Below are 27,238 nucleotides of genomic sequence, written 5' to 3' on the forward strand. Positions count from 1 at the left end.
TATTAAAATAATTAATATTTTTAATGAGTTCCTAAGTCTAAACTTAAGAAAATAAAAATATTAATGTATATTAATAATAATATGGGTGAGAAGGTTCTAAGTTATGAGGATCAAGCATATTTTAATCTTAGTCGTTGATTAGAGATTAGATCACGGTCGTTGATTCATCAACAAGAAAAGTATAAGAGGAGGCTTGAGGATCAGTTCGAGACACACCGAATTGATCAAAGAGTACGATTTTTCTGGGGTGAGGTTTGCTGAGAAAATCGAGCTAGTGATATGATTTGTAGTGAGAGGGGCAGTTTGGCAAAGGGACTTCAGTCCAAGGCCGAGGATACATAGAAGAGAGTTAGAGCAGAAACAGGAGAGATAGCGCATCTCTAGAGAGGGTGACACAGAAGCTAGCGGGGTTGACGCAGAGGCTAGAGGAGCTGACGCATAAGCTAGAGGGGCTGACGCAGTTCTCTAGAGGCAATGCAGGAGTTTTCTATGGGGCAGAGAGAGCAGCAGTTTAGCATATCGACTTATGATCAAGGAAGGCTCACTGGGAGGGTGACGCAGCTCCTAGAGGAGGTGACGCAGTTCCAGCGCAGAGCTTGGAGCAGCCATCACTGCCCAACACTGGGAACAACAGTTGTCATCTATGGGGTCTAATCATCCAGTTGTTGGATAGTCAAAATATCTGTCTCCGGATAGAGGTACTTCTGCTAGGTTTATTCTCTATTGGGTTAGCCGAATTTGGCACCATAATTGTATTCAGAAATCTACTTAATAATACAAACCCTCTATATGTTGCATTGGTTTTCCCGAATTGGGTTTTTCCGGGGACGATTGTCCAAAAATAACGGTGTCCCTTGTGTGATTGTCTCAGTTTATTTCAGTTCATGATCTGTATGTATGTGTAGGCTACAATAGTGTTACTCATCGATGTTTATGTAATTAAATAACTTGTTAAATGCAAAGAACAAGTAGGAGATGATAAACCAATGATTGCAGTAGGATTTCTGATGTGTAGATTCAGAAATTTTCACACACTTAAATCAAGGTCAAACTCTTCATTTACAAGAAGTGTTATATGTACTTGATCTGAAAAATAACTTGGTCTCTATTTTTGCGATGGAGGATAAAGGTTTTAAAGTGATATTTATTGATGGGAAGGTTCGTGTTTGGCAAAGGAACCCAAGAGATGCATTCACTCTTGGATTCAGGGTTGAAGGTCTCTATCAGGTTGGAGGAATTCCATTGGGAGCAATGACTTGTGACCAATGTTGCACGAAGCGGGAGCGAAGCGGAAGCGGGGACGCCGAAGCGTCATTTTCCAAAAATCTAGGAAGCGAAGCGTCCGCGGAAGCGTCTGCTATATATATATATATATTTGCATTTATACTCAAAACAAACATCCCAAATACCAAATTAATTGTAGAAGACATGAAAACATGCATATTTTTGCATAAATCAAGATAGATATAACATCCATTGTACATTAATGATCTAGAATCTAGATTCTTCTCCTCTTGTCTAGCCTTTGCCTCTACCTCGATTGTCTAGGGATATTAGTCAACATTGCCCAATTTTGATCAAACTACCTAATTCAAGACTTAAAATATGGTAGAAAAAGCTTAACATGTTTGATCGATGATTTTGACTTGATTGAAAGGTAATTTTTTGCTAAGGGCATGCCGCGTGACAAAGGAGTTCAACAATTAACACCACCAACACCAGGGTACATATAGGGCTTGGTGCTCTTGATTAAATGCTAACCGCATACCTTCATACTTGATATAATCTAATGAAATGCCACAATCCCATTGTTCCTGAATACCTAAAAATTGTTAAGTCTGCTGAATTTTGAATAGGATATGAAATTCTATTTTCTCCATATGAAGTCCAATGAGGCTGGAACCACTCTCAAACATTCTGAGTCATTTCATGGTAATGTTAAAAATTTAAGTAAAAGGATGAAAATGAAAAATAAAGGAGAATGTCACTTTTACTTTAAGAATTTAACATTACCATGAGGGAGCATCTGCTATATTTATATTTTTTTTTGCTTTCATTTGTCACCCTAACCCAAGGTGGACCCACCCCCAACAAGCAAACTCACCTAAAATTTAAAAAAAAATTGAAAAAAAAAACGATTTTCTAAATGCTTTTCCGGAAGCTTTTCTGGAAGCGTACGGAAGCGTCTGGGAAGCGCCTGGGAAGCGTCTGGGAAGCGTCTGGGAAGCGTCGTACGAAGCGCGCTTCGGCGCTTCGGAAGCGCCAGCGCTTCCAAATTTCCAGGAAGCGTCTAAAAATTTCGGAAGCGCGCTTCCGGCCAAGCTTCCTAGGCACTTCCGTACGGGACGCGCTTCGGAGCTTGGAACCAGGGGGGGGGGCGCTTCGTGCAACACTGCTTGTGACACTTCTCTTCAATCCGAATTATGACACCAAAGATTTGCTCACCTTCATTTCAAAGCCTTACCTGATGTAAGGAAGATGGTCACAGGTATGGCCGAATTCAATTTAAATCATGAAGCTGTTTCTCAGGGATGTGAAGCTGGAAAACATACAAGGGGACCATTCCCCTCAAGTGAGACTCAAACCACTGATATTCTTCAATTGGTCCATTCTGATCTATTAAGTATGTTGCCTGTGACATCTTTGGGTGGATATTTATACTATGTTATTTTTGTGGATGACTTCTCTCACAAAACATGGATCTATTTCTTAAAGAAGAAGGATGAAGCATTCAAATGGTTCTACTCATTCAAAGCCTTGGTCGAGAATTAAACAGAGAATAATATCAAAATATTGAGGACCCATAATGGGACCGAATATGAGTCAAATGAATTCAAAGACCATTGTAGAGAAGTTGGCATTAAGAGGGAGACCACTACCGCATATACTCCTAAACAAAATGGTGTTAACAAAAGGAAGAATCGTACTATCATAGAAGCCACCCATGCTATGCTACATGATCAAGGTCTTCCGAAGTTCTTATGGGGAGAAGTTGCCAACACCACTGTGTATGTCCAAAATTGATGCCCACATCAAGCTTTGGACTTCAAGACACCCGAAAAAGTTTTCACCAGTAAGAAACCTGATGTCTCTCATTTCAGAATTTTTGATTGTCCTGTACCAAAAGAGAAAAGAAACAAACTAGATGCATCTGGGAAGAAAGGAACGTTTGTGGGCTACAGTGAAACTTCGAAGGCATATAAAATCTATGTGCATGGTCAAAGGGAAGTGGAATTAAGTCATGATGTCACTTTCGATGAAGATTATGCTTTTAGAAAAATGATATCTTCCTATCCCTAGGAAGGACAATGATGATGTTGATGTAGAAAAGCAGGATGAACCTTTGTCTGATGAATCGATGCTCAATGTTGAAGGTCCAATGAATCCCATTGATCCACCTCCTAGTGAGCCCTTTACTTCAAGGAAAAGGCCTTTGTGGCTCAAAGATACACTTGAAGATGCTGAGAAACATATTGCACCGAGGGGGGCATTTTGTGGAAGCAAGAAGTCGAATAGGTATCAAGGGTACTTAGCTGCCATGAGTACCATTGTTCAATCTGAGCCTTGTACATTCGAAGATGTCATGAAACTTGGAAGGATGCAATGAACGAGGAGTATGAGTCGATCATGAAAAATGATGTCTAGGATGTGGTTCCTAGACCCAAGGACAAGTCTGTGGTCACTTCTAAATGGCTCTACAAGATCAAACATGGAGCTTATGGGAGTGCTGAAAAGTTCAAGGTCAGATTTGTAGCTTGAGGCTTCTCCCCAAAGGAAGGAGTAGACTACGATGAGATATTTTCCTCAGTTGCCTGATATACCACCATCCATTCGATTATAGCCCTTGCTGCCTCGCAAAGATGGAACCTACACCAGATGGATGTCAAAATTGCCTTCTTACATGGTTCGCTTAAGGAGGAAGTGTATGTGGAACAAGCCGAGGGGTTCGAGGTTCAAGATCGTGAAACACATGTATGCAAGTTGAAGAAATCCCTCTATGGGTTGAAGCAAGCCCCTAGGGCTTGGTATGAGAGGATCAATAGCTATCTTATGAAGCTGGAATTTACAAGGAGCGACGTTGAGCCGAACTTATACTTCAAGGTTGAAAAGGACAGACCTCTCATTTTAGTCCTTTATGTGGATGATCTCTTTCTGACAAGTGATGACCCTCTTATTCATCAATGCAAGAGGGATTTGGCTTCCACGTTCGAGATGAAGGACCTAGGACTAATGCATTATTTCCTAGGGTTGGAGGTCTGGAAGAAGCTAGGTGAGATTTCCTTTCTCAAGGAAAATACATTGTGAAGTTACTTGAGAGGTGTGGGATGGTGGACTACAAGTCTGTAACTACTCCGATGGAACTCAACTTTAAGAAGCTATGGAAGTGTTGTTGGGCTCGGATTGGCGAACCCTACCGAGCATTGTCAACTTGTGGGGGCTCTGATGTTTTTGGTCAACTCCCATCCTGACATATGCTTCGTTGTGAACACGTTGAGTCAATATATGGTCGAGCCTCATCACATTCATTGGATTGCTGCTAAGAATCTCTTGAGATATCTTCGGGGCACAATCCACTATGGACTGAGATACACTGTCGGGAACTTGAGGCTACATGGATATTCAGATGTTGACTGGGCTGGTAGTGTGGTGGATCGTAAGAGCATGTCTGGGTGTTGCTTCTCTTTGGGGTCTGCTTCAATATCTTGGATGAGTAGGAAGCAGAAATCAGTTGCACTAAGCACCGTCGAGGACGAATACATTGCTGCGAGTATGGCCTGTTGTGAAGCAGTTTGGTTGAGAAAGCTCTTCAGTGAGCTATTTGAGCACGTGCTAGATACCGTCGTGATCTTTTGCGACAACCAAAGTGGGATTCGTCTACCAAAGAATCCCATGTTCCACGACTGCTCCAAGCACATTGATATCGGTACCACTTTATCCGGGATATGGTACAACGAGGAGCAGTTAGGCTCCAACACATCAGGACGGATGAGCAGGTTGCAGACATTTTCACAAAGCCTTTGGGGAAGGTCAAATTCTTAACCTTCCGAGAGAGACTTGGAGTCGTGGAACGACCCTCCTATGAGGGTCCCGTATGAGTTGGACATAGAGCTCTGGGAGCTCCTGGGGGCGTGGGGTACTTCTTGGAGCTATGAGCGACCATAGGGTGAGTGGTTCACCTTCCCCTAGTGGTGTGCCGAATACAGGGTGAGTGGTTCACCTTCCCCTAGTGGTGCACCAGATACAGGGTGAGTGGTTCACCTTCCCCTATGATACCCCATTATGGTTTACATCTGTGTAGGGTGAGTGGTTCACCTTCCCCTACCCGGACACATGCATGTAGGGTGAGTGGTTCATCTTCCCCTACGACTGACATATGCATACGATGAGTGGTTCACCTTCTCCTATGGGATATGAGCAGGATGAGTGGTTCACCTTCTTCTATGGCATATGAGCAGGATGAGTGGTTCACCTTCTCCTATTGATGCCCCAGCACACATCCTACCCATAGAGTCCGGGATTCATGGGAAGTACCTCTCATCTAGCCAATGAGTTGGGAAAAGATGGTTAGGGACCATATTACTCCCTATGACTAGGATGCATGGTGTTCAACAACTTGATTCGGGATCAAGGACTAACTTTTGACAGTGGAGAGTGGTATGATCTTATGACTCATTCTCGATCACTTCTCCATTATTACTTCATGGTTCAGCAAAGCAGAGCAGGGCAGTGATGACAAGGATGGTACAGGAGTGACAGGTTGGCATGATGATGTTCGTTGGATTGGCGGGTGGAATTCTCCTTAGTTGAGAGGGAGTATTAAAATTGACAACTAGGGTCAACTTCCACCTTAGAACAGCTCATATGATGGAGATGATTATTGCATTGGATTCCTCTTTTCGAGAAGTACAATTTTGATAGAAAGATCATCTCATTCTGACAAGCAGAAATGGAATTTTGAATTTATTCTTTCTAATGGATAAATTGTCAAGGTTGGCCTCAGTGAAATATAGGCTCATGAAGCCCAATGGATGTGTCTCCTCACCCTCAACGAAGTGTATAAATATAAGTGACCCTTCTCTCATTTGGACATCATATCAACTCATTACATCATCTTCTCTCTCCTCTCTTGATTGGTTCATACTTGGAGGCTCTCTACTTCGCACGTGTGGAAGAGGATAGATTACTGGACTGGTTTTGGAGGCCGAAATTTTCAGAAATTAAGGTATGCGTTGATCAGTGTTGACTTGGAGTATTTGACCAGCATTGACTTCTGTTTTGTGGGCAGAATTTCGATTTCTACAGGCCACATTATTTGGCACGGATTTTGAGGTGATTGGGGACTGTTTGACAGAGTTGACTGTTGCATTGACTTTCTGGTTTGACTGCAGAATTACAGCAGACTTTGATTGGGTTGACCAAACAGGCTTTGGGTTGACTTTGACTCCCTTGGCAGACTGCATTCTTCTGTTGTGATCAAGCTGCTTGGAGGACGTTTTGGGACAGCTTTGACCACCGTTGACTTTCTGGTTAGGGCTCATTGACTGCTGGTTTGACTGTTGATTTGACTGCTGATTTGGCAGAACTGTTTTGGGCTTGTATTTCTGATATTTGGACTCTCGCTCTCTCTGCTGAACTATTGAAGAATAATAAGAAGATTTGATCAAAGGATTTCCTCACGTTGGGGTTTGTCCCTGGCATCCGCCACATCTTGTGTCCTCTTCTCTTAGCTTGTCGTCTGCATATGTTTTTATGTTCTATCTGCATTTACTGTCAATGTGTATAAGTTAATGTGATTGCTACTAAAGATAATTGGAAATTGTCATTGGGCTGATAAGGAACACTGAAGTAAATTGTGCTAGAGCATAGAACATACCATTGTTATCTAAAATTAACAAATTCACACTTGTTAAAACTTAAAAGTTTCATTCATGATTATGAACTTCTTCATTTTGCACAATATGGACTGTGTCTCACTATTTCAAGTTCTAAAACAAATCTACAATTGTTCATAAGTGAAAAAGAATTTGAATTCATTACTTCGAAAGGTTAATCCTTTATTTCATTTTCAGCGATACTTCACACTTTCAATACACTTCCAAAACACAAACATTCATTCTTGAGTCATTTCAGTTCCCAATAAGTCTTTGGAGCTTCACATTCACATTTCACAAGGCTAGAGAACCATTGAGAGTATTGGGCTTGAAGCCTTAAACTTCCTCATAAATTTTCTCTAATGTCCTACTTGGACATCTTGGACTAGAAATGTTCAGTTCTTTGTGAGCTTGGGCTTTTAGGAGTTCTCTTCACTTTAAAGATCTTTGGCTTTTCACCTTAAAAGTGAGTGAGTGGGTTAAGTGAGGTCAACTTGAGCTAAGCTTCTTCACCCTAGGGATTCCCCTAGGTTACGATTTCCTTTATTTAAAGAGTGAAGCAAATCACCAAAGTGATACTGGGTGTTTTGCTTGATTTGCTTGATAATACTCTTGAGGATAAGACTTTTCCTTGTAGAAAGGGATTGAGAAATAGCAATACTTATGATTCAATTGGAGATGTGACGTTATCCACATTCAAAATCAAACTTATATAGAATACCTGTTAAGAAAGGTATTTATGACTCATTTGGAGATGTCATCTTATACACGTTTAAAATCAAACCTTATACAGGATCCCTCCTAAGAAGTGTTTTACATCATGCACGCAAACCAATGTGCAATTTTCTTCATATTTACCATTTAGATTCATTGAAATTCCTCTGTTGTAGGTGTCGAAATACAATAGAAAATACACATGGATATCTTAATGCATTTTAATAGGAATCTTGGAAGTGGATTAAGTACAGAGGATTTTTTTCATGCCCACAGTCAATAGAGCATACTCCCACAATGATTTATTACACCCAATAGAAGAGAGAAATTCCCCACATAAGACACATGCATAAGAAAAAAATCCACGAGGACACATTAAGGAATGTCAACAAAGTGATATTCTCCTAATTCCCATACTCATTCTGATTCCCATATTGTGGTCGCAAGATCAGTAATTTAACAGGCCAGCTTCTAATTCCTTGGCATGCCCAGCCCTTTTTCCTGTGTCTATGATGACGCTGATATGGTTTTGTACTGTTTTATAGTCTTCACAATGGCCTCTTCTACTGGTAGTCTCTCCATGCTCGATGCTCCATAGAAGCCATGGACTCCTCTTGTCCTCTGAAGCACATATTCTGCCTCTTTGGGACCTGAAATAGGACCTGTAATAGATGAAAGCTTTTCAGTCAAATATTTCCAAACATGTCAAAAATATAAATCTTTACGGAGTCTTCTATAAGCTAACCTCCATGGCATAACATAATCACATTTGGATTTACTCGGGCAGCAGCATCAGTAATCGCTTGCACACGTGCAACACTGTCATCCAAAGAGAGAGCTGTTTTTGCACCGATAGACCCTGAAGTTGTGAGCCCCATATGTGCAACAATGATGTCAGAACCTGCAGCTGCCATTACAGAAGCTTCCGCTTCATTGAATGCATATGGGGTGGTCAACAAACCCATCTTATGTGCTTTGTGAATCACATCAACCTCCAACCTGTTGTCCACTCAAAAATATCCATATGGATTTCAAATAAGTTACACATATCCATTTTGATTCTCTGTCAGTCTACAATAATAATACTTTATTTGGAAAATGACTATTGCCCACTGAAATATGTGCATAAAGGGAAGAAACAAACGTTGAAAGCATTTTAATTCAAAAGCAGTCTATCTAGACATGACACTACCTAGCCTTTTAGATGTTTATCTAGATTTTTAAATCAGCTGCAGATCCTTATCAACAGATGGTGCTGATTCCAGAGAAAAGAAGTTTTACCTGTATCCCATGCCAGTTTCCTCTAGATTTTGGCGAAAATTACCATCGAATAGACCAACAGTAGGAAAGTTTTGAACTCCTGCAAAACCAATAGACTCTAGCTGCCGCAAAAAGCTATCCATCCGCCTAAATGGATCTGTACCGCAAACACCAGCTAGAACTGGTACTCTTTTTACAACCTAATATATCAGTATACAATGCTTTTTCAGCTAGAGCACATCAGAATGCTCATGTACAATATTCGATTTACCAATAAAAAAGTTGATAAACCATCGCTATTATAATTTTGAACTTACTGGTAGGACCTCATTGGCCATATCAAGTACTACTGCATTAGCATCTGCAAAAGGTAACAAACCAGCTAAGGAACCTCTTCCTGCCATGCGAAAGCGTCCAGAGTTATATATAATTATCATATCTACACCGCCTTCTTCTTCAAACTTAGCAGATATTCCAGTTCCTGCTCCAGCCCCAATTATTGGCACACCTCGAGCAATTTGGTCTTTAAGACTTTGCAGTATGGTTCGTGTTGTTTTCAACGTTTCTGTTCACTCAGAACAAAAATAATTCAATCGGCTACTAGTCAGCTAAACAATTGGCTCACTATTAATATACTTTGTTTCGACTGTCCATTTGTATGTTTAGCTCTGTATTTTTTTTTTTAATAAATACGGAAAAATCTTATAATGCCCAGGGTTATTGAGCTAATTTCTGTTGATATAATTTCAAGATCTCGATTGATAGAGACATTATCTTGCAAAACCTGACAATTCTAAACAACTTGTGATTAGTTCAGAAGGGGCAGACTGCTATCTTGAATTTTAGGTCATTAATCTATTTCTTTCAGTTTAAATAATAAAAAATAAATAAATAACCAATTCTTAATCAAAAGTAATATTAGATCACACTACAAGATTAAAAATCCATTTCAGGGAGCATTTACTATCTAGTAGATACTCAATATCCTACTTGTGATACTTAAAAACATCGAACTTTTAATCATACATAAAATCTGGATATTATAGTTAATTACAAATTAATCTCATATTTCAAAAAACCCTTTTTTTCTTTATTTTGATATAAACAATATTTTCTGTGACTTGAAACTTCTGCTTGGTTAAGAGTTCATGTTCCCAGGAGATGCAAAAAAAAGTTAACAGCCCTAAACCCAAAGCTATCTGGCAAGAGTGGAAGCTTGTCCCTTTATGGACCACCAGCAGGGTATTCTAAGTAGTGTGGTTTCTCACAGTAGTCGACCTGACTCAACTTGCTTTCACATGCGCCAACCCCTGACATACCTTTATGCAGCTACCAACATTGTTTACCAGCAGCTCGACCTTCTCTAACTATTTCGACCTTCGACTAGCTGCTGACTGGCCCTACTGTGCCTTTGTCAACTCTCTCACAACTCCTTGTGATTGTTGTTTTCGCCAGCGTCAGTTGGCTCGTCGACTTGTAGTTTCATTCAACTGATGGTCGATGAATCTTCTCGCGTCTCTGTCTCCTGCCTAAGCTCTGTCTTGTGGGCCCTTGTGAAATCTTCTCTATTGCAGCTACTGGAAATTATTTTTCTAACTCAAAAATTAATTATGCAGTTTATTTGCTACGGAAAATAACGAATAAAATCACAGCTACAATTTTCACTATAAAAATACTGCGGAAAATAAAATATTGGAAATTGAGAAATTCTAGCGCACACAATATTTTCGACACAGTTATTTTTGGACAATTATCCCCAGGAAAAACCCAACTTGGGAAAACCGGTGCAGCAGATGAGCGTTTTATTATTAATATTCAGCATCAATTCTGAGTACAATGATTTAGATGCCCAACTGGCAATCTAATCTGAGGAAAATATTGTGAGAATTTTCTCTCATCCTACAACTATTTTTTGCCTCCGAAATAGCTCCCCCAGGCTCTGCACTGAGCTCCCTGCGTCACCCTCTGCGCAGAGTCTACACTGGCCCTCTGGAGATTTCAGCCTTCCTTCCTTCAATTCTTCCGGGAACTGGAAATCCTCCTCCAAGAATGCTACTGCTCTCCTCTTCCACTTGCCACTCACCCTTTGGCTCTATCTTTTCTGCTAAGTTGTTGCTACTGATAAAATCGAACTGCGTGGGCAACTAAGTTTTTGCACAGGATGATCTCCATCACCACATCGACTTTCTTTTATAATCCACTGTTGGAGCACCAACGACCAAGATTAAAACTTAATCAATGGCTAGGATAATTTTGTATCGATTTGCGTGAGTTTCTAGATGATTCATGCCTTATCTCAATTAATACTGATTAATTAACCATATTCCCTAAGTTTAGACTTAAGAAATATTTAAAAATCGGTTAATAATCTAATTGAGACACTTCTAGGCGGAATTTCCAGAAACAATTTCTAGGTTTTGGAGATCTCATGTATTCTAGCCTCTCCACAAAATTTTGTGGCTAGAACATATCCGATGCTACAAAAAATAACACTCTCTCTTAGTTAGGAATGTGTTTTAATGCTACTATACACCCTGTAGCAGCACCCTGTCTCTGCCCCATCTCCTGTCATGTTGCTGATGTCTGACCATACTGCACACCAACCACTGCGCAACTCTGATATATGTTGCATCTGTTTTGTTGCTGACCCTACCATACCGTTGCCAACACTGCAACTCCCTCTCATCTGTTGTTGTTGCAATTGCAACATCTGCACATCTAAAATAGCCTATCCTTTCTACTGAAATGGGTTCTCCACCATATCCAATTGTTCTCTGAAATAGAAGAACTTAGTGATGAGCCTCGGTATTGAAACAAAAATGTTGCAACTCCCAAGGCTACCAACTTTGATTATCAACCCGGGGTTTGTACAAAGTTCAAACATAACAGGTATCGACACTATATGTGCAGCATACAATGCATATTTCCTTTGTTGTCATGATGTAATGGAGTGCATGTACTGAAATCAAATCCTAAACTAATTGCAGAAAATGAAATGCCCGAAATGGAAATTTTAACCTATTGCAAGAAAGAAAGTACAAGGAAAGAAACCTATTCTAATTGCATAAAGTAAAGATCATGAACTAAATGTCAACCATTACATTTCAAAGAGTTTAGATCTATTAACAGAGTTCATTGGATGTAGCAATCAAGAAAATCATCATTGTATTATGCAATCCATAAATCTGTTCATTAGCCCAAATCGCTGAAATGTTTTGCATAGGTAAAGAGGCAATTCCTAAGTGGTCTTTAGTCTTCCCTAATAATTGATTTAGAGCCTAGGGGTCTTGATTCAACCCTAAGGGACAATAACAAAGCTTCTTGAGAAAATCTAGTGTTGATTTGGGGTAACATCGGATGTGCTCTAGCCATGAAAATTGGTGGAGAGGCTAAAGCACATGAGATCTTCAAGACCCAGATATCATTTTGGGAAATTCCATCCAGATGGGGAGTTATTAAAATAATTAATATCTTTAATGGGTTACTAAGTCTAAACTTAGGAAAACAAATATATTAATGGGTACTAATAAAGATAAGGATGAGAAGCTTCTAAGAGATAAGGATCAAATCTATTTTAATCTTAGTCGTTGATTACGGACTTAATCTTGATCGTTGATTCATCAACAGGGAAAGTATAAGAGAAGACTTGAGGGTCATTTGGAGATACACCAGTAGATACTCAATATCCCAAGGAAAATAGATTTTTTAGAGAGAAGGGAAAAATGATTTTAGAGGGAGAGTTGCAGGGTGGAGGAAGAGGGGGTGATTAGCAGCAGTCAGAAAGCTCAGAAGAGGAGAAGCAGGGACTCTGAGAGACAGCACAAAGGGAGACGTAGATCATAGAGATGCAGTGGATGATGCAATGAAGGACAGAGCAGCGCAGAGCCAAGCCGGATGACGCAACGCTGACACGGCAGGGAAAGGAAGTCCTACAGGGTGTCAGAAAGTCTTGGAGAAAAGTCTCAGGTGTTTTCTCCCAACGTCTATGTAAAATCTTTCTGTAAAAGCGATTGTTGCTGAAGATTAATAAAACCCTCCTCTGCTACACCAGTTTTTCCGGGGACAATTGTCTAAAAATAACTATGTTGATGTGTTTGATTCTTGTGCATGTATTTGTTTTTGTATAATGGTGTGATATCTGCAGTAGAATTTATTTTAATATTTACTGAAGGGATTTCATAAATAACTCACTGGAAAATAAGTAGGTAAAATAAATCAGTTGCTGCAGTAATAGAATTTCCCTTTAGAAATTTTCACATGGTATCAGAGCAAAGATTCAAAGACAGGAAGGGAAACTCAATTATGGGTCAAGATCATAATGCAGAGGCGTCCACATCAAGAGACTCGTGCAGATTTTCAGAAGAGTGCACAAGAGAGAAATTTCGATTTTTCTATGTTGGCTTCCAAATTGGAAGAAGAAGTTGCTTGCGTAGCAAGCTCTGCATCATCAGGGGTATGGTATATAGACAGTGGAGCCTCCTGGCATATGACAAGAATCCGAGAATGTTTCTCAGATTATCAGGAGGAAAGAATGAATTTTCAGATCACCATGGGGAATAAGGCAAAGTGTACTCCAGTAGGGAAGGGTACTATAGTTTTTCAAATAGAAACAGGAGAGCGGTTCCAAGCTACCAATGTGCTACATGTGCCAGGACTGGGGATGAACTTACTTTCTGTATCTCAACTTCAAAGCAAGGGCTATGACGTTTTCTTCATTAAGGAGAAAGTATACATCAAACACCCGAGTTGGAAAAAGAAGGTACAGATCGGAATTAGGAGTAACAGGTTGTCACCAATGGCACTGATAGGCAGTAATGGAGACAAGGATTTGAATGAACTATGGCACAGAAGGATGGGACATTTGCACCATGGGGCTCTGAGAATTCAGGAAAACTATAATAGGGGATCCAGATCTTAGTACAGAAAGAGATGATGTATGCAGAGGGTGTGCTCTGGGAAAGTATGCCAAAGCAGCGTTTCCTAGAAGTAAAAATAGGGCCAAGAGTGTACTAGGATCGATACACTCAGATATCTGCGGACCGATGTCCACAAAAGCTCTTAGTGGTGCCGAATATTTCGTCACCTTCATCGATGACCATTCTAGGAAAACTTGGATCTATTTTCTGAAAACCAAGGATGAGGTTTTCTGTCGATTCAAAGAGTTCAAGGCTCTAGTGGAGAATCTAACAAGAAAGAAAATAAAAGTGTTGCGCTCAAACAATGGTGGAGAGTATGTCGACAAGGACTTCACTGATTTTTGCGCTAGGGAGGGCATCAGAAGAGAGTGGACAGCTCCTTACAATCCAGAGCAGAATGGAGTAGCAGAAAGGAAGAACATGACTATTATGGAAGCAACTAGGGCTATGATGTATGATCAGGATATGCCAAAATTCCTGTGGGCAGAAGCATGTAGCACGGCAGACTATGTCCATAATAAAACTCCTCATAAGGCATTGGGCAAGATTACTCCAGAGCAAGTCTTCACCGAGAAGACACCTTAAGTTAGCCATTTCAAGATATTGGATAGTTTAGCATATTGGCGTATGCCCGAGGAGAAGAGAAAGAAGTTAGATCAAACTGCAGAGAAAGGATATCTTGTGGGATATAGCGAGAATGCTAAGGCATATAGAATCTATCTTCCAAGGAGTAGGAAGCTGGTAGTTCGACGAGATGTGAAGTTCATGGAAGATAGGGCCTTAAGAAAATCTCGAGAAATGCCTTCCGAGGAGCAGTCAAAAGATGAACCATTGGTCAAACCACTTCAACCAGCGGAAGCTAATACCAGGAATTCTCCTTCAGAACAGGAGGAATCACAGGAAGAGGAAGAGCTAATAGATGCACCTACTACCAAAGGAAGAACGAGTCGAGAACTTGAACACATTCTGCTAGATGCAGAAGATTTCGTTGGTGCACCCAGGAACAATAAAAGGGAGCGAAAACAGCCAGATAGATATCAGGCCTTAGAAGCTCAGGTTGGGGAACCTTCCACTTTTCAGGAGGCCACTCAACATCAAGTTTTGATGGATGCAATGGTGGAGGAATACAACTCTATAATGGTGAATGTGTCTGGGAGTAGTGCCTAGGCTTCGGGACAGATCAGTGGTAGGTTCGAGATGGATCTACAAGATTAAATACGCTGCAGACGGCAGTGTGGAAAAATGCAAAGTCAGATTTGTGGCTAAGGGGTATGCTCAGAAGGAAGGAATAGACTACGAAGAGACCTTCGCCCCAATAGCCAAGTATACATCTATTAGAACCGTGATATCTCTTGCAGCGCTGGTAGCTCGCAAGGCTCATAACCTTGAGGTCACGGGTTCAAATCATGTCTCTGTCAGACCAGAACATACGAAGTATTTTGGTCCGGAAAGGCGAGGGCGTTATATGGGGAGGATAAACGCAAGGTGGGGGGCACATTGAAAGAATACGACGGCGAAACACTTGCTCGCATAAGGACCCGAATGATAATGGTAGGCAGCCCAGAGCAGCCCCCCCCCTACCGACGAATTTGGAAGAGGGGTCGGCCCCGTAGTTGTCGTCTCTCTCTCAGGAGGTGGTGATTTGGTGACAATAGGTTCCAAAGTGGCTTTGTTACCAATTCCATTAGGAACCTCTCGTATAAGTAATAAAATCTCCCAAATCTGGCTTGTAGGGGTGTTTGAAAAAGTAGCCAGCGAGTCACTAGCCAGCCAAGCCATCTAACTACGATTCTTCCCATCGTAAGCGAAATAAGCGAAAATTTACATATATTCTTTGTACGATAACGCATGTGACTATTTCCAATTCTCTTTCGACGGGTGGAAGATTCATCAGAGGGATGTCAAAACAGCATTCTTGAACGGGGTGATAGAAGAGGAAGTATACATTGAACAGCCAGAAGGCTTTGAGACACATGAGAAGAAATTTCATGTATGCGGATTGAAGAAAGCTTGTATGGGCTCAAACAGACACCTAGACCATGGTATGGTCGAATTGATGGCTACATGCAGAAGATGTGGTTCGTCAAGAGCGATGCAGATCCCAATCTCTACTATCTGGTTGTAGAGAATGAGCCTCTAGTCCTAGTACTATATGTGGATGATCTCTACCTGACAGGATCATCCAGGCTCATCGAGGATTGCAAGAAGAATCTAGCCACAGAATTCGACATGAAGGATTTGGGACAAATGCATTATTTCCTGGGGTTGGAAGTTTGGCAGCAGAAGGGTGAGATCTTCCTTAGACAAGGGAGATATGCTACAGAGATCCTGAAGAGATTCAGGATGTAGGGCTATAGGCTGATGGCTACTCCAATGATCACCAACTGGAAGAAAATTGATGCATCAGAAGACAAAAGATGTTGATCCCACCTTATACAGGCAGCTCATATGGTCCCTGATGTATCTAGTCAATACCAGGCTAGACATTTGTTACGTTGTCAACACCCTCAGTCAGTTCATGGTGGAACTGAAGAGGCCGCATTAGGCAGCAGCCAAACATGTTCTCATATATATACAGGGAATAGTCGAGTATGGATTCTTGTATGCCAAAAGTAATGATATCAGACTGAGTGGGTTTACTGACGCAAATTGGGCTAGAAGTTCAATAGATCGGAAAAGTACCTCTGGGTACTGTTTCAACATTGGATCGGGGATGACCTCCTGGTGCAGTAGGAAACAGAAATCTGTAGCTCTGAGCTTAGCTGAAGTAGAATATATGGCCGCTAGCACAGCTTCGTGCGAAGCCATATGGCTTAGAAAATTGCTTGTGAACCTATTTAGAAGAAGGATGGAGGCGACCAGGATCATGTGTGATAATCAGAGTTGCATCAAGCTCTCTGAGAATCCATATTTCATAATCGATCAAAGCACATTGATATTCGGTGTCACTTTGTCAAAGATTGTGTCCAATGAGGAGTTGTACAGTGGAGCTACACTCCTACAGGAGAACAGGTGGCGGACATCCTTACCAAGGCCCTTGGAAGAACAAAGTTCGTTTATTTCAGGGAGAAGATGGGGATGGTAAAGAATCCATTTCAGTAGCAGAAATGGATAAGTGTCAGGTGTTGCAGTGCAGCAGTTAGCAGTGTTATGGGCAGCATGATGCAGCATTTGTGAGAGAGTTGCAGTGCAGATGCAATGTTGGGAGGAAGGACCAGCAGCAGCATGGATGCAGAGGGAGTTGCAGTACAGATGTAGTAGTAGCAGAGCCATGGGCAGCAGTAAAGGAGGCAATAGTGCAGTAGATGTAGGGCAGCAGGCCTAGCATCAGCACAAGTACAGGTGTCGGATGATCAGTGTGATGTTCAGTGGTGGAGCATTACTAGAGCACATTCCTCGCTAAGAGGGAGTGTTGATTTGGGGTAGCATCGGATGTGCTCTAGCCATGAAAATTGGTGGAGAGGCTAAAGCACATGAGATCTCCAAGACCCCGAAATCATTTTGGGAAATTCCATCCGGATGAGGAGTTATTAAAATAATTAATATTTTAATGAGTTCCTAAGTCTAAACTTAGGAAAATAAAAATATTAATGGGTATTAATAAAGATAAGGATGAGAAGCTTCTAAGAAACGAGGATAAAGTCTATTTTAATCTTATCTAATGATTAGGGACTTAATCTCGATCGTTGATTCATCAACAGGAAAAGTATAAGAGAAGACTTGAGGGTCATTTGGAGATACACCAGCAAATACTCAGTATCCCAAGGAAAATCGATTTTTCAGAGAGAAGGGGAAATTGATTTCAGAGGGAGAGTTGCAGGGTGGAGGAAGAGGGGGTGATTAGCAGCAGTAAGAAAGCTCAGAGACTCTGAGAGACAATGCAGAGGGAGACGCAGATCATAGAGGCAGTGGATGACGCAGTGAAAGACAGATCAGTGCAGAGCCAAGCAAAATGACACAGGGTTGATGCAGTAGGGAAAGGAAGTCCTCCAAGGTGTCAGAAAGTCTTGGAGAAAAGTCTCAGGTGTTTTCTCCCAGTGTCTATGTAAAATCTTTCTGTAAAAGCGATTGTTGCTAAAGATTAATAAAACCCTCCTCTATTGCACCGGTTTTCCCACATTGGGTTTTTCCGGGGACAATTGTCCAAAAATAACTGTGTTGATGTGTTTGATTCTTGTGCATGTATTTGTTTCTGTATAATGGTGTGATATCTGCAATAGAATTTATTTTAATATTTACTGAAGGGATTTCATAAATAACTTATTGGAAAATAAGTAGGTAAAATAAATTAGTTGCTGTAGTAATAGAATTTCCCTTTAGAAATTTTCACATTTAGGCAAGTATATACATGTTGGAAGGTTGCTACAGGGTTTCCTGTAGTTTACTACAGGAAACAACAGATTTGCTATAGGGAGTTATAATTCACCGAATGACCACCCAAATCAAATCCAAATTGGATGGGACAAATTTTGTTATTGACTAGGATGTCTTAGGTGTTGGAATTTCTAAGTCTAACACGTTAAAAACCCTCCATGCACTTTACTGATTTATTCCTACCTACTTGTTCTATTAATTAACAAGTTATTTACCATGTAAATACTGAAAATAAATACAAGTGCATGCTCAACACATTACAGATCATTAACTAAAGGAAACAGAAACAAGCACACAAATGACACCGTTATTTTTGGACTAATGTCCCCGGAAAAAACCCAATGTGAGAAAACCAGTGTAGCTATCTGAAGGTTTTATTATTAAGCAGTTCTTTTCTGAGTACACTGGGTGCCAAACTAGCTAACCCGACAGAGATAAAAAAATCTCGCAGCAATACCTCTCTTCGGAAACAAGTATTCGGAAAGCTTGCTCCACGAATTCCCTCTCCAGCACAATCTGAAGGTCTGCGTCAGCCTGAAACCCTCTGCATCAGCCTACTGAGGCTCTGCACAGCCTCTCTGCGTCACTCTTGCAACCTCTGCGTGGATGACGCAGGCCCTTCTGGCTTTGCGCAGTCTCTGCTGCCTCTGCGTGGCTCCCTCTAGCTCTGTGTCTGCCTCTCTCTGCTTCTGCACTGGTCTCTCGGCACTGTCCCTGCCTCTCTGCCTCGTACTCACTGCCCCTCGCTGCAACTGATCATTGATTCTATCTCTCTTAGCAAACCCCACTCTAGATAATAGAATGACTGATCACTCTGGTGTATTCTCCAACTGACCCTCAAGCCTTCTCTTATACTTTCCTCGTTGACAAATCAGCGGCCGAGATTAAGTCCATAATCGACAGCTAAGATTAGATCTGGCTTGATCCATGTCTTTTGAACCATTCTAACACAGTTTTATATTAATTCACATTAATATTTTAATTTCCCTAAGTTTAGACTTAGGGATTCCATTAAAAATATTAATTATTTTAATATCTCCCAAACTGTTTAGAATTTGCCCAAACCCTTTTTGGGTATTGGATCTCATGTTCCCTAAGCTCTCCACCAAATTTTGTGGTTAGAGCATCCAATGCTACCCCAAATCAACACTCCCTCTTAGCGAGGACTATGCTCTAGCAATACTCCTCACTGAGTATTACCCTGATCATCCGGCATCGGTCCCTGTGCTGATGCTAGGCCTGCTGCCCAACATCCTCTGCACTACTGCATCCTGTACTGCTGCCCATAGCTTTGCCACTGCCATTGCTGCATCTGTACGACAGCTCCCTCTGCATCCGTGCTGCTGCCCATGGCCCTGCCACTGCCACTACTGCGTCTGCACTGCATCTCCTCTCATCATGCTGCATCATGCTGCCCATAGCACTACCACTGCTAACTGCTGCACTGCAACTCAGTTACTGAGAAGTAAGTAACTGATCTCCCAACTCTGACCTCTCTGTCAAGCTAGAGTACTCCTGATGCTGAAGCTCCCTCTACCGCTGACAAGTGCTCCCTCTCTGACCTCTGCACTACTGCAACAACTCCCTGCATCTCGCACCGTTGCACACCTTTATGTGCCATCCTGCACTGGTGCAACACTCCCGTGCCTCTCGCACTGTTGCATCCTGCTAGCCTCGCGTTGTCCTGGGAATTCTGCACTGTAGCTCTCTTTGCCGCTTCATCCGCATCCGTCTCTACCCACATCCTCTAGTCCTGCTACTCCTCTTTGAGGCTCCCGTAGCATGGTCTAATCCAAGAGGCTAGGTACCTCAAGGATCCTGCCCCTCATCACCTGTAGTCCGTATGACTACAGCTCGATGTCTCCCCACTTCCGCTCAAGTGGCGTGTGTGCACTCATGGCACAATCATGTCTCCACTTCCTTCTCTGCCCTTGCTTGCGCTGCCTTGGTCTCGTAAGCCTCTCCCTTGTTCTTCTTCCTTGGACATTGGGTCGCATAATGACCCAGCTCCCCACAGTGGAAGCATTTGATCTTGGAGAGGTCCTTTTTCTTCCGTTTCTCTTGCTTTCCCTCAGATGCTAGGGCAACATCCTCCTCCTCCTCCTTGACTCTGATCCCCTTGCCGCTACTTCCCGCCTTGCTTAGACTTCTGATCTCTTCTTGGCGAAGAGCCGCCCACATTTCCTCCCAATGTGGAAGGGTCGCTCTGCCTAGTATACTCTGGACAAATACCTCCCAGTCGTCTGTGACTGCGTTCAGGGTTGTTCTCACCATCAATTCCTAATCCGGCGTGGCCCCTATGGAAGTCAGCTGATCTTCGATATCATTCAGTCGACCGAGGAAGGTATGGATCGGTTCTCCCTTTATCTAGAATGACCGCGACTGATTTTCTAGTAACATCCTTCTCTGCATAGAAGTATGCTGGTACAATTTCTTCAGGGCCTCCCACATCTCATTTGTGGTTTCCTTCTCGGCAATGTGTGGTACTACATGGTCCTTGACCCCGTCAAGGATGATGCTCTTGGCCCTCGCCATTGCCTTCTCGTACCTGTCGTTATCAGTTGGGTCAACTGGGATCGCTATCGTCCTCAAGGCAAAGTGCTTGACACGATTTCTGTCAAGTACAGATAAGATTTTGGCCTTCCAGACCACGAAGTTTGAGGCTCCGTCCAGTCTTTCTCGGTCTCTTACTCCGTGTAATGCCATGCTGCTCTTCTACTTCCCTCTTGGAAGTTCTCAATGTGACTCACTCTGAGCCTTGATTTCCCTCCTCGAAACCCTTCTGCCGATGTCGAGATGCCCCCTACTCTGATTGTCTGTGCAACTGCACCACTGATTCGAATTTTGCGGCTAGAAACCCTTGGTAGCAACTCCCTCCTCCTTAGCATTGCCCTGTTAGGTATTGTGCTGACTACAATGCCCCACCGGCTCCACTCTGCAACTTACCCACAGCCTCCTAAACCCCAGTAACCTGAAGGTGAGAGCTCCTAGGCTCTACACAGTCCCGACACCGACAAACTAGCTGCCTCAGCCAACTGTATCAACCCTCCTGGCCTCTGCATGGCTCCGCGTGAGCCTATCTTTGCCTCCTTTAGCCTCTGCGCAGCCTCTTCTTGGCTCGAACTTGATGACGCAGGCACTGCGTCACCCCTTCCTTGCTGCTTTGCTGCCAGGAACAACTTCTGTCACTCGAGACAACTGTTTTCTGCTACTGCTACTCTGCTCTACTGATGTCCTCAGTTCTCCTGTGATCTGCAACCTAGCAAAGATACCATGTTGGAATTTCTAAGTCTGACATGTTAGAAACCCTCCTTGCACTTTACTGATTTATTCCTACCTACTTGTTATGTTAATTAACAAGTTATTTACCATGTAAATACTGAAAATAAATACAAGTGCATGCTCAACACATTACAAATCATCAACTGAAGGAAACAGAAACAAGCACACAAATGACACCGTTATTTTGGACTAATGTCCCTGGAAAAACCCAATGCGGGAAAACCGGTACAGCTATCTGAGGGTTTTATTATTAAGCAGTGCTTTTCTGAGTACACTGGGTGCCAAACTGGCTAGCCCGACAAAGATAAAAAATCTAGTAGCAATACCTCTCTTTGGAAACAGGTATTCGAAAAGCCTGCTCCACGAAATCCCTCTCCGGCACAATCTGAAGCTCAGCATCAGCCCTGCTGGCCTCTGTGTCAGCCTGAAACCCTCTGCGTCAGCCTACTAAGGCTCTGCGCAGCCTCTCTTGCTCTCTACGTCACTCCTGCAGCCTTTGCGTGGATGACGCAAGCCCTTCTGGCTTTACGCAGTCTCTACTGGCTCTACGTGGCTCCCTCTTGCTCTGTGTCTGCCTCTCTCTGCTTCTGCACTAGTCTCTCAGCACTGTCCCTGCCTCTCTGCCTTGTACTCACTACCCCTTGCTGCAATTGATCACTGATTCTATCTCTCTTAGCAAACCCCGCTCTAGAGAATAGAATGACTAATCACTCTGGTGTATTCTCCAACTGACCCTCAAGCCTCCTCTTATACTTTCCTCGTTGACAAATCAACAGCTGAGATTAAGTCCCTAATCGACAACTAAGATTAGATCTGGCTTGATCCATGTCTTTTGAACCATTCTAACATGGTTTTATATTAATTCACATTAATATTTTAATTTCCCTAAGTTTAGACTTAGGGACTCCATTAAAAATATTAATTATTTTAATATCTCCCAAACTGTTTAGAATCTGCCCAAACCCTTTCTGGGTATTGGAGATCTCATGTGCCCTAACCTCTCCACCAAATTTCGTGGTTAGAACACATCCGATGCTACTCCAAATCAACATTAGATCTCCATTCCAAGTGGAATCACTCAAAAAGATCTCTGTTAACCCATGCTAAAAAATAGCAGAAAATTACTAGTCTAAAATCTAGAAATTCGAGAACTAGTGATTTAGTAAATCCTAAGTCACCAGATTCATGTTTGTGTTCAAGTTCGGCAACCTTGAAATTCAAATAAAGTTCGGCACCTAAAATTTTGTCAATAAAGTTCGACGTAAAATTTGACATATAGAAATTCGAAAAAAAAAAAAAAAAATATATATATATATATATATATAATCAATTTAAAGTCAAATTCAAAGTCCATAATGCACATTGCAAACACAAAAGATTATTTCTCAAACATTTAAATCATTTCCACATAATTTTATAAACCATGAAAGCGAGTGCCAAATTCCAATAAAGAACCAACTTCCATACATAGTAAACAAGGTGAGAAATTCATCATAGACATTGGCACCCATATCAAATTCAACAAAACCATGGGCCATATCAGATTTCATATATTGAAAAACAATCTGATAAAAAAGTATTCAAAATATATAAACTCGAAAGTTTAAAGTAGCTTGGCAGTTTTAGAAAATTGTTCATGCAAAAAGTAAACTAGAAATCTAAAACAGGAACACAAGTTTTATTCTTGATGTTCTTGTGGCCCACTTGTTATATCAAAAAGTTCTATATCATCAAGAGCAATAGGAGCTGTGAATCTACTAGATGCTTCAAAATCAAATTCATCAGTCAATTCCCTATCAATGTCACTATCAATGTACAAATCAGCTTCATCCATTGATGCATTTGGAACAAGATCAATCCACGGAGTAGAGGAATTGGATGACTCTTTAGCCACATTTTTCAAAGCCAACTGCAAGTTACTACGAACATAAACAAGATCTTCTAATCTTCCAGATAACAATCTATTTCCTTTCTTGGAATGAATGTGGTCAAAGGAACTCTAATTCCTTTCACATGTTGATGCACTCGATCCCTGGCTTAAGATACGAAGTGCAAAATTTTGCAATTTTGGTGCCCCTGAACCATAAAATTCCCACCATATTACTGGATCACTTTTGCTCCTATCATACTTTGCTGATTGTGTTCCAAATAACCCTTCTTCTAACCTATATGCCCTAAACTGACTTCTGACCAAACCTACAATTTCTAGATCTAGATTTAGCTTCTCAATAGCCTGGATAAGTCCATTCATGACTTATTCATCCCTATGTCTTGGTAACCCAAACAATCTACAGTGCAAATAGCATGTTTCTGCACGTAATGGACTATGCATCATCTTCCATCTTTGATCAATTAAATCCCATATCTCCTGGTAATCAGCTTGCACATTATTAAAAGCAGTTGCAATGGTCTGTTTGCAAGAATCAATGCTTTCATAAACAAAACCCATACAAGGTTTGTCACCATCAACCATGCGGAGCGCATTAACAATTGGGCCACATATTTTTAAAACCTTGTTTGCATTTTCCCAAAAACCATTATTGAGCACTATTTGTTCAACATTTTTCCCCTTAGTTTCTTTTGAAAGGGTAGATCTCTCCCACTTAGGCTCGCTTTTTCCTCAACAACTCTTTTCAGAGTAACATAAAAAGTGGCAAACCTTGTATCACAAGGCCTCAACAACTCTTTTGATGCATTCTTCCTGTATATGCTCAAAGTGAGACGATGGTTGATGATGAAGTTTGCAATTGTTTTGGCTCTTCGGATTGTCTCATTGACCCAAGGAAATTTGGCTAAGTCATGCAACATTAAATCCAAGCAGTGAGTTGCACAAGGGGTCCAATAAATGTGATTATACTTTTCCATAATCAGCTTCCCTGCACCAACACAATTTGATGCATTATCTGTAATAACATGGACAACATTTTTCTCCCCAACCTCTTGAATCGCTTCATCCAAAATTCCAAAAATAAATTCTGATGTCTTCACTCGATCCATTGCATTTACTGCCTTCAAGAAAAGTACCCCTTGAGGACTATAAACAAGCACATTGATCAATGGGCAATGACACAAATCTGACCAACCATCACTCAAAATTGTGCATCCTGTAAGCTTCCAAGACTCTTTAATCTGAACCAACTTTCCTGTCACTCTGTCTTTTGTTTTCTTTAGCAAAGTTGTCCTTAAAGCTTCAGATCTAGGAGGAACATAGCCCTTCCCAAAATCAATGGCCTTTTTAATTACATTTTTAAAATATGGACTCCTCGCCACATTAAAGGGAATTGCACATGCATAAAAGAATTTTGCAACAGCATCATCAACTTCTTGTTTCTCAACAGGTTTCCAGAATTGATTTAATGTTTTGGTTCCACCTGTTTTTACTTGAGTAGAACTTGATCCACCAATGGTTGAGATTGAATTAATGGTGTTGGAGGAAGACATGGCAATCTCCCTCTCAATTCGCTGCCTCTTATTTTCCCTTTTCTCCTTTTCCATCTTTGAAGTGAAATAGTCTTTCTCCACTGTGGCTTTTTGTTCATCAGAGATCTTAGTGCAGCCTTCAACACCACCTCCACTTCCATTGCTAATATTGAGAAGGTGATCCACTGGTCTAGTTAAAGAGCCAGTAATACATGTCCACACAACTGACACAAAAGATTTTTCCCATCTTTTTTGACAAAATTCCATGCTACAGCAGTGGATTTTGGGGGTGCCATTGAAATTTGAAGGTTCTAAACTTCTGATTGTTGAAGACTGAGGTGAAGGCTTGAAGCCTGAAATGTCTGCAATTTTTTTTAATTTACATTTTAATTAGTTTTATATTTGTTTTGCAAAATGAAATTATGAAAGTTTGAAACTATGATTTATTTAAAAAAAAAAAAAAAATATCAGTTCAAAATTCAGCCTTAGCCTCTTTAAATCCTGATAAATTGTATAATGTATTTAACTGATAAAAACTAGTAAATGGTATTGAACTGATAATAAAAAAATGTGTATTTTAATTTTTGACTTACCTGGAACTTGGAAGCTGGAGTCTGGACAATGCTGCTTGTTGGAGCCTGGACGCTGCTTGAAGGCTTGTTGAGGCTACTTGAAAGTGGCTCACTAATCTCAGCTTTGTCAAAAGTTAGAAGTTCTAACTTAGAACTGCAAGTCTGCAAGTTTGCAACCCTCGAGCCTTAAGTTTAAAACTTTCAACAGAACTGTGAGTCGCTGCACTGGTGAGTCGCTGTAGCTTGCCACAATTAATGCGCTACCACAGAAAATATAAAACCCCTGAGGGCCGAGACTGTAGGCTGTGTTCACTGTTAGGGCCGACGTTGTAGCTGTGTATGCGGACGCCAGAGAGGAGTTGTGCCTGTCGCGGAGAGGAGCCCTGGAGCTGTGCCTGTGGCTGTCACGGTTCACGGTTCACCAGTAGGTTGTGGTCTTGGTCGCCACAAAAGTGCAATAGCGTTGCCGCTGCTCAGTATTGTCAGAGTCTGGACTGTCACCAGTTGTGGTGAATGATAATAAAACTAAACAGTGAACAATGAAAGCCGCGGGCACAATTGCAAACAATGAAACGAAAACCACGGGCCCGCAAATTCCTAAATAACGTTTTTAATTTATTTATTTTTAAAATGAACTTCAACGATTTTTCAACGTTTTTTTTTTAAGTTCGGCGAATTTGTTCGGCATAAAATTCGAGTTCGCCATGATGTTCAAGTTCACCATTTTGTTCGGCGAACTTGAACGAATAAATTTGAATTCATTTGAAGTTCGACGAATTTCGAATTTATTCGTTCAAGTTCGCCAACCCAGTGACTAAGAGTAAATCTATCAAATTCCTAACCTAATCAAGTGCAAATGCAATGGGGTAATTTTTGTTATTAACTCGAATGTTTTTGTGATCTAGTGCAAGTGAAATCAACTCGATTGAAGCTCGTTAGCATGCTCTAAAAAATAGCAGAAATTTATTATTATTTGCCATAAGGGACTTCCAGAAATCTAGACTTGCGAATAAACAAATTAATCCAAGTAACTCAATGATTACTATGACCTTCCAAAGTTGTTCCAATGATGAAATGATGCTTGTGATCCTACAAAGTAACTTACTTCAACCATTTAACTCAATCCTACAACAATAAATCATTAATACTAAATGCAGAAATAGAAAACAAGAACAAGAGATGCATGTGAATAAGAAGTGAAAAGAAGAAAAGAAATGATACAAAAGGGCTCTGAGGCTCCTAGGATGGCCAAGCCCAAAGAAACTCAGAGTCCTATGGAGGAGACCAAAATTTAGAAGTTGAACATGGAACCAATCTTCATTATTTCCATCAATACAATTACATCCCTGCAATAAATGAAAGTGGCGCTACAAAAATATGAGTTCTCTCCACAAGAAGACTAATAAAAATCCACCCCTAGAGGCAAATTCGACCTGGTTCTTATACAAAACGATTAAGAATCATTCCCCATGAAAGGAAGAAGCTTTCCCCACCAAAATCCTTTGATTAGTCGATCTGGTTCCCAATACTATGAATCTGCATTAAATGGCAAGGAACACATTCCTAGATTTTCTCAATCATTGGAGCTCCACAATTTGTGCCATAATTCCATAATATCTTGTTGATTTATTATTTAATATTGATCCTCCTGTAGTAGGGAGCAAGTCCCTAGATTATCTCCTCCTCCAAATCTCCATAATCTGTCCAATATTCTCATAATATTCCACAAAAATAAATAATATTAGGCACAAATATACAATTATCCATAAATCTTCCTAATGAACATATTAAAGTTAAAAATGCATTATCTAATGCAAAAAGAGAGGTT

General features: G+C 41.1%; 1 protein-coding gene across 1 annotated transcript in view; it reads right to left on the reverse strand.

The window, feature by feature from the left end:
- Positions 1–7,693: 7,693 nt before the first annotated feature.
- LOC149245531 (TIM-barrel signal transduction protein) overlaps positions 7,694–27,238 on the reverse strand; it is a 59,531-nt gene continuing 39,986 nt past the window's right edge. Inside the window, exons 6-9 of the mRNA XM_089457795.1 lie at positions 9,164–9,411; positions 8,868–9,046; positions 8,332–8,585; positions 7,694–8,248 (exon numbers count right to left, since the gene is read on the reverse strand). Coding sequence (XP_089313921.1) covers positions 8,094–8,248; positions 8,332–8,585; positions 8,868–9,046; positions 9,164–9,411 — 836 coding nt within the window. The 3' untranslated portion in view covers positions 7,694–8,093. The remainder of the gene's footprint in view (positions 8,249–8,331; positions 8,586–8,867; positions 9,047–9,163; positions 9,412–27,238) is intronic.

The sequence above is a fragment of the Pinus tabuliformis genome, chromosome 7 (genome assembly GCF_031772625.1).
Source record: "Pinus tabuliformis cultivar Carrire ecotype Pingquan chromosome 7, CPIR1, whole genome shotgun sequence".
Classification (NCBI taxonomy): domain Eukaryota; kingdom Viridiplantae; phylum Streptophyta; class Pinopsida; order Pinales; family Pinaceae; genus Pinus; species Pinus tabuliformis.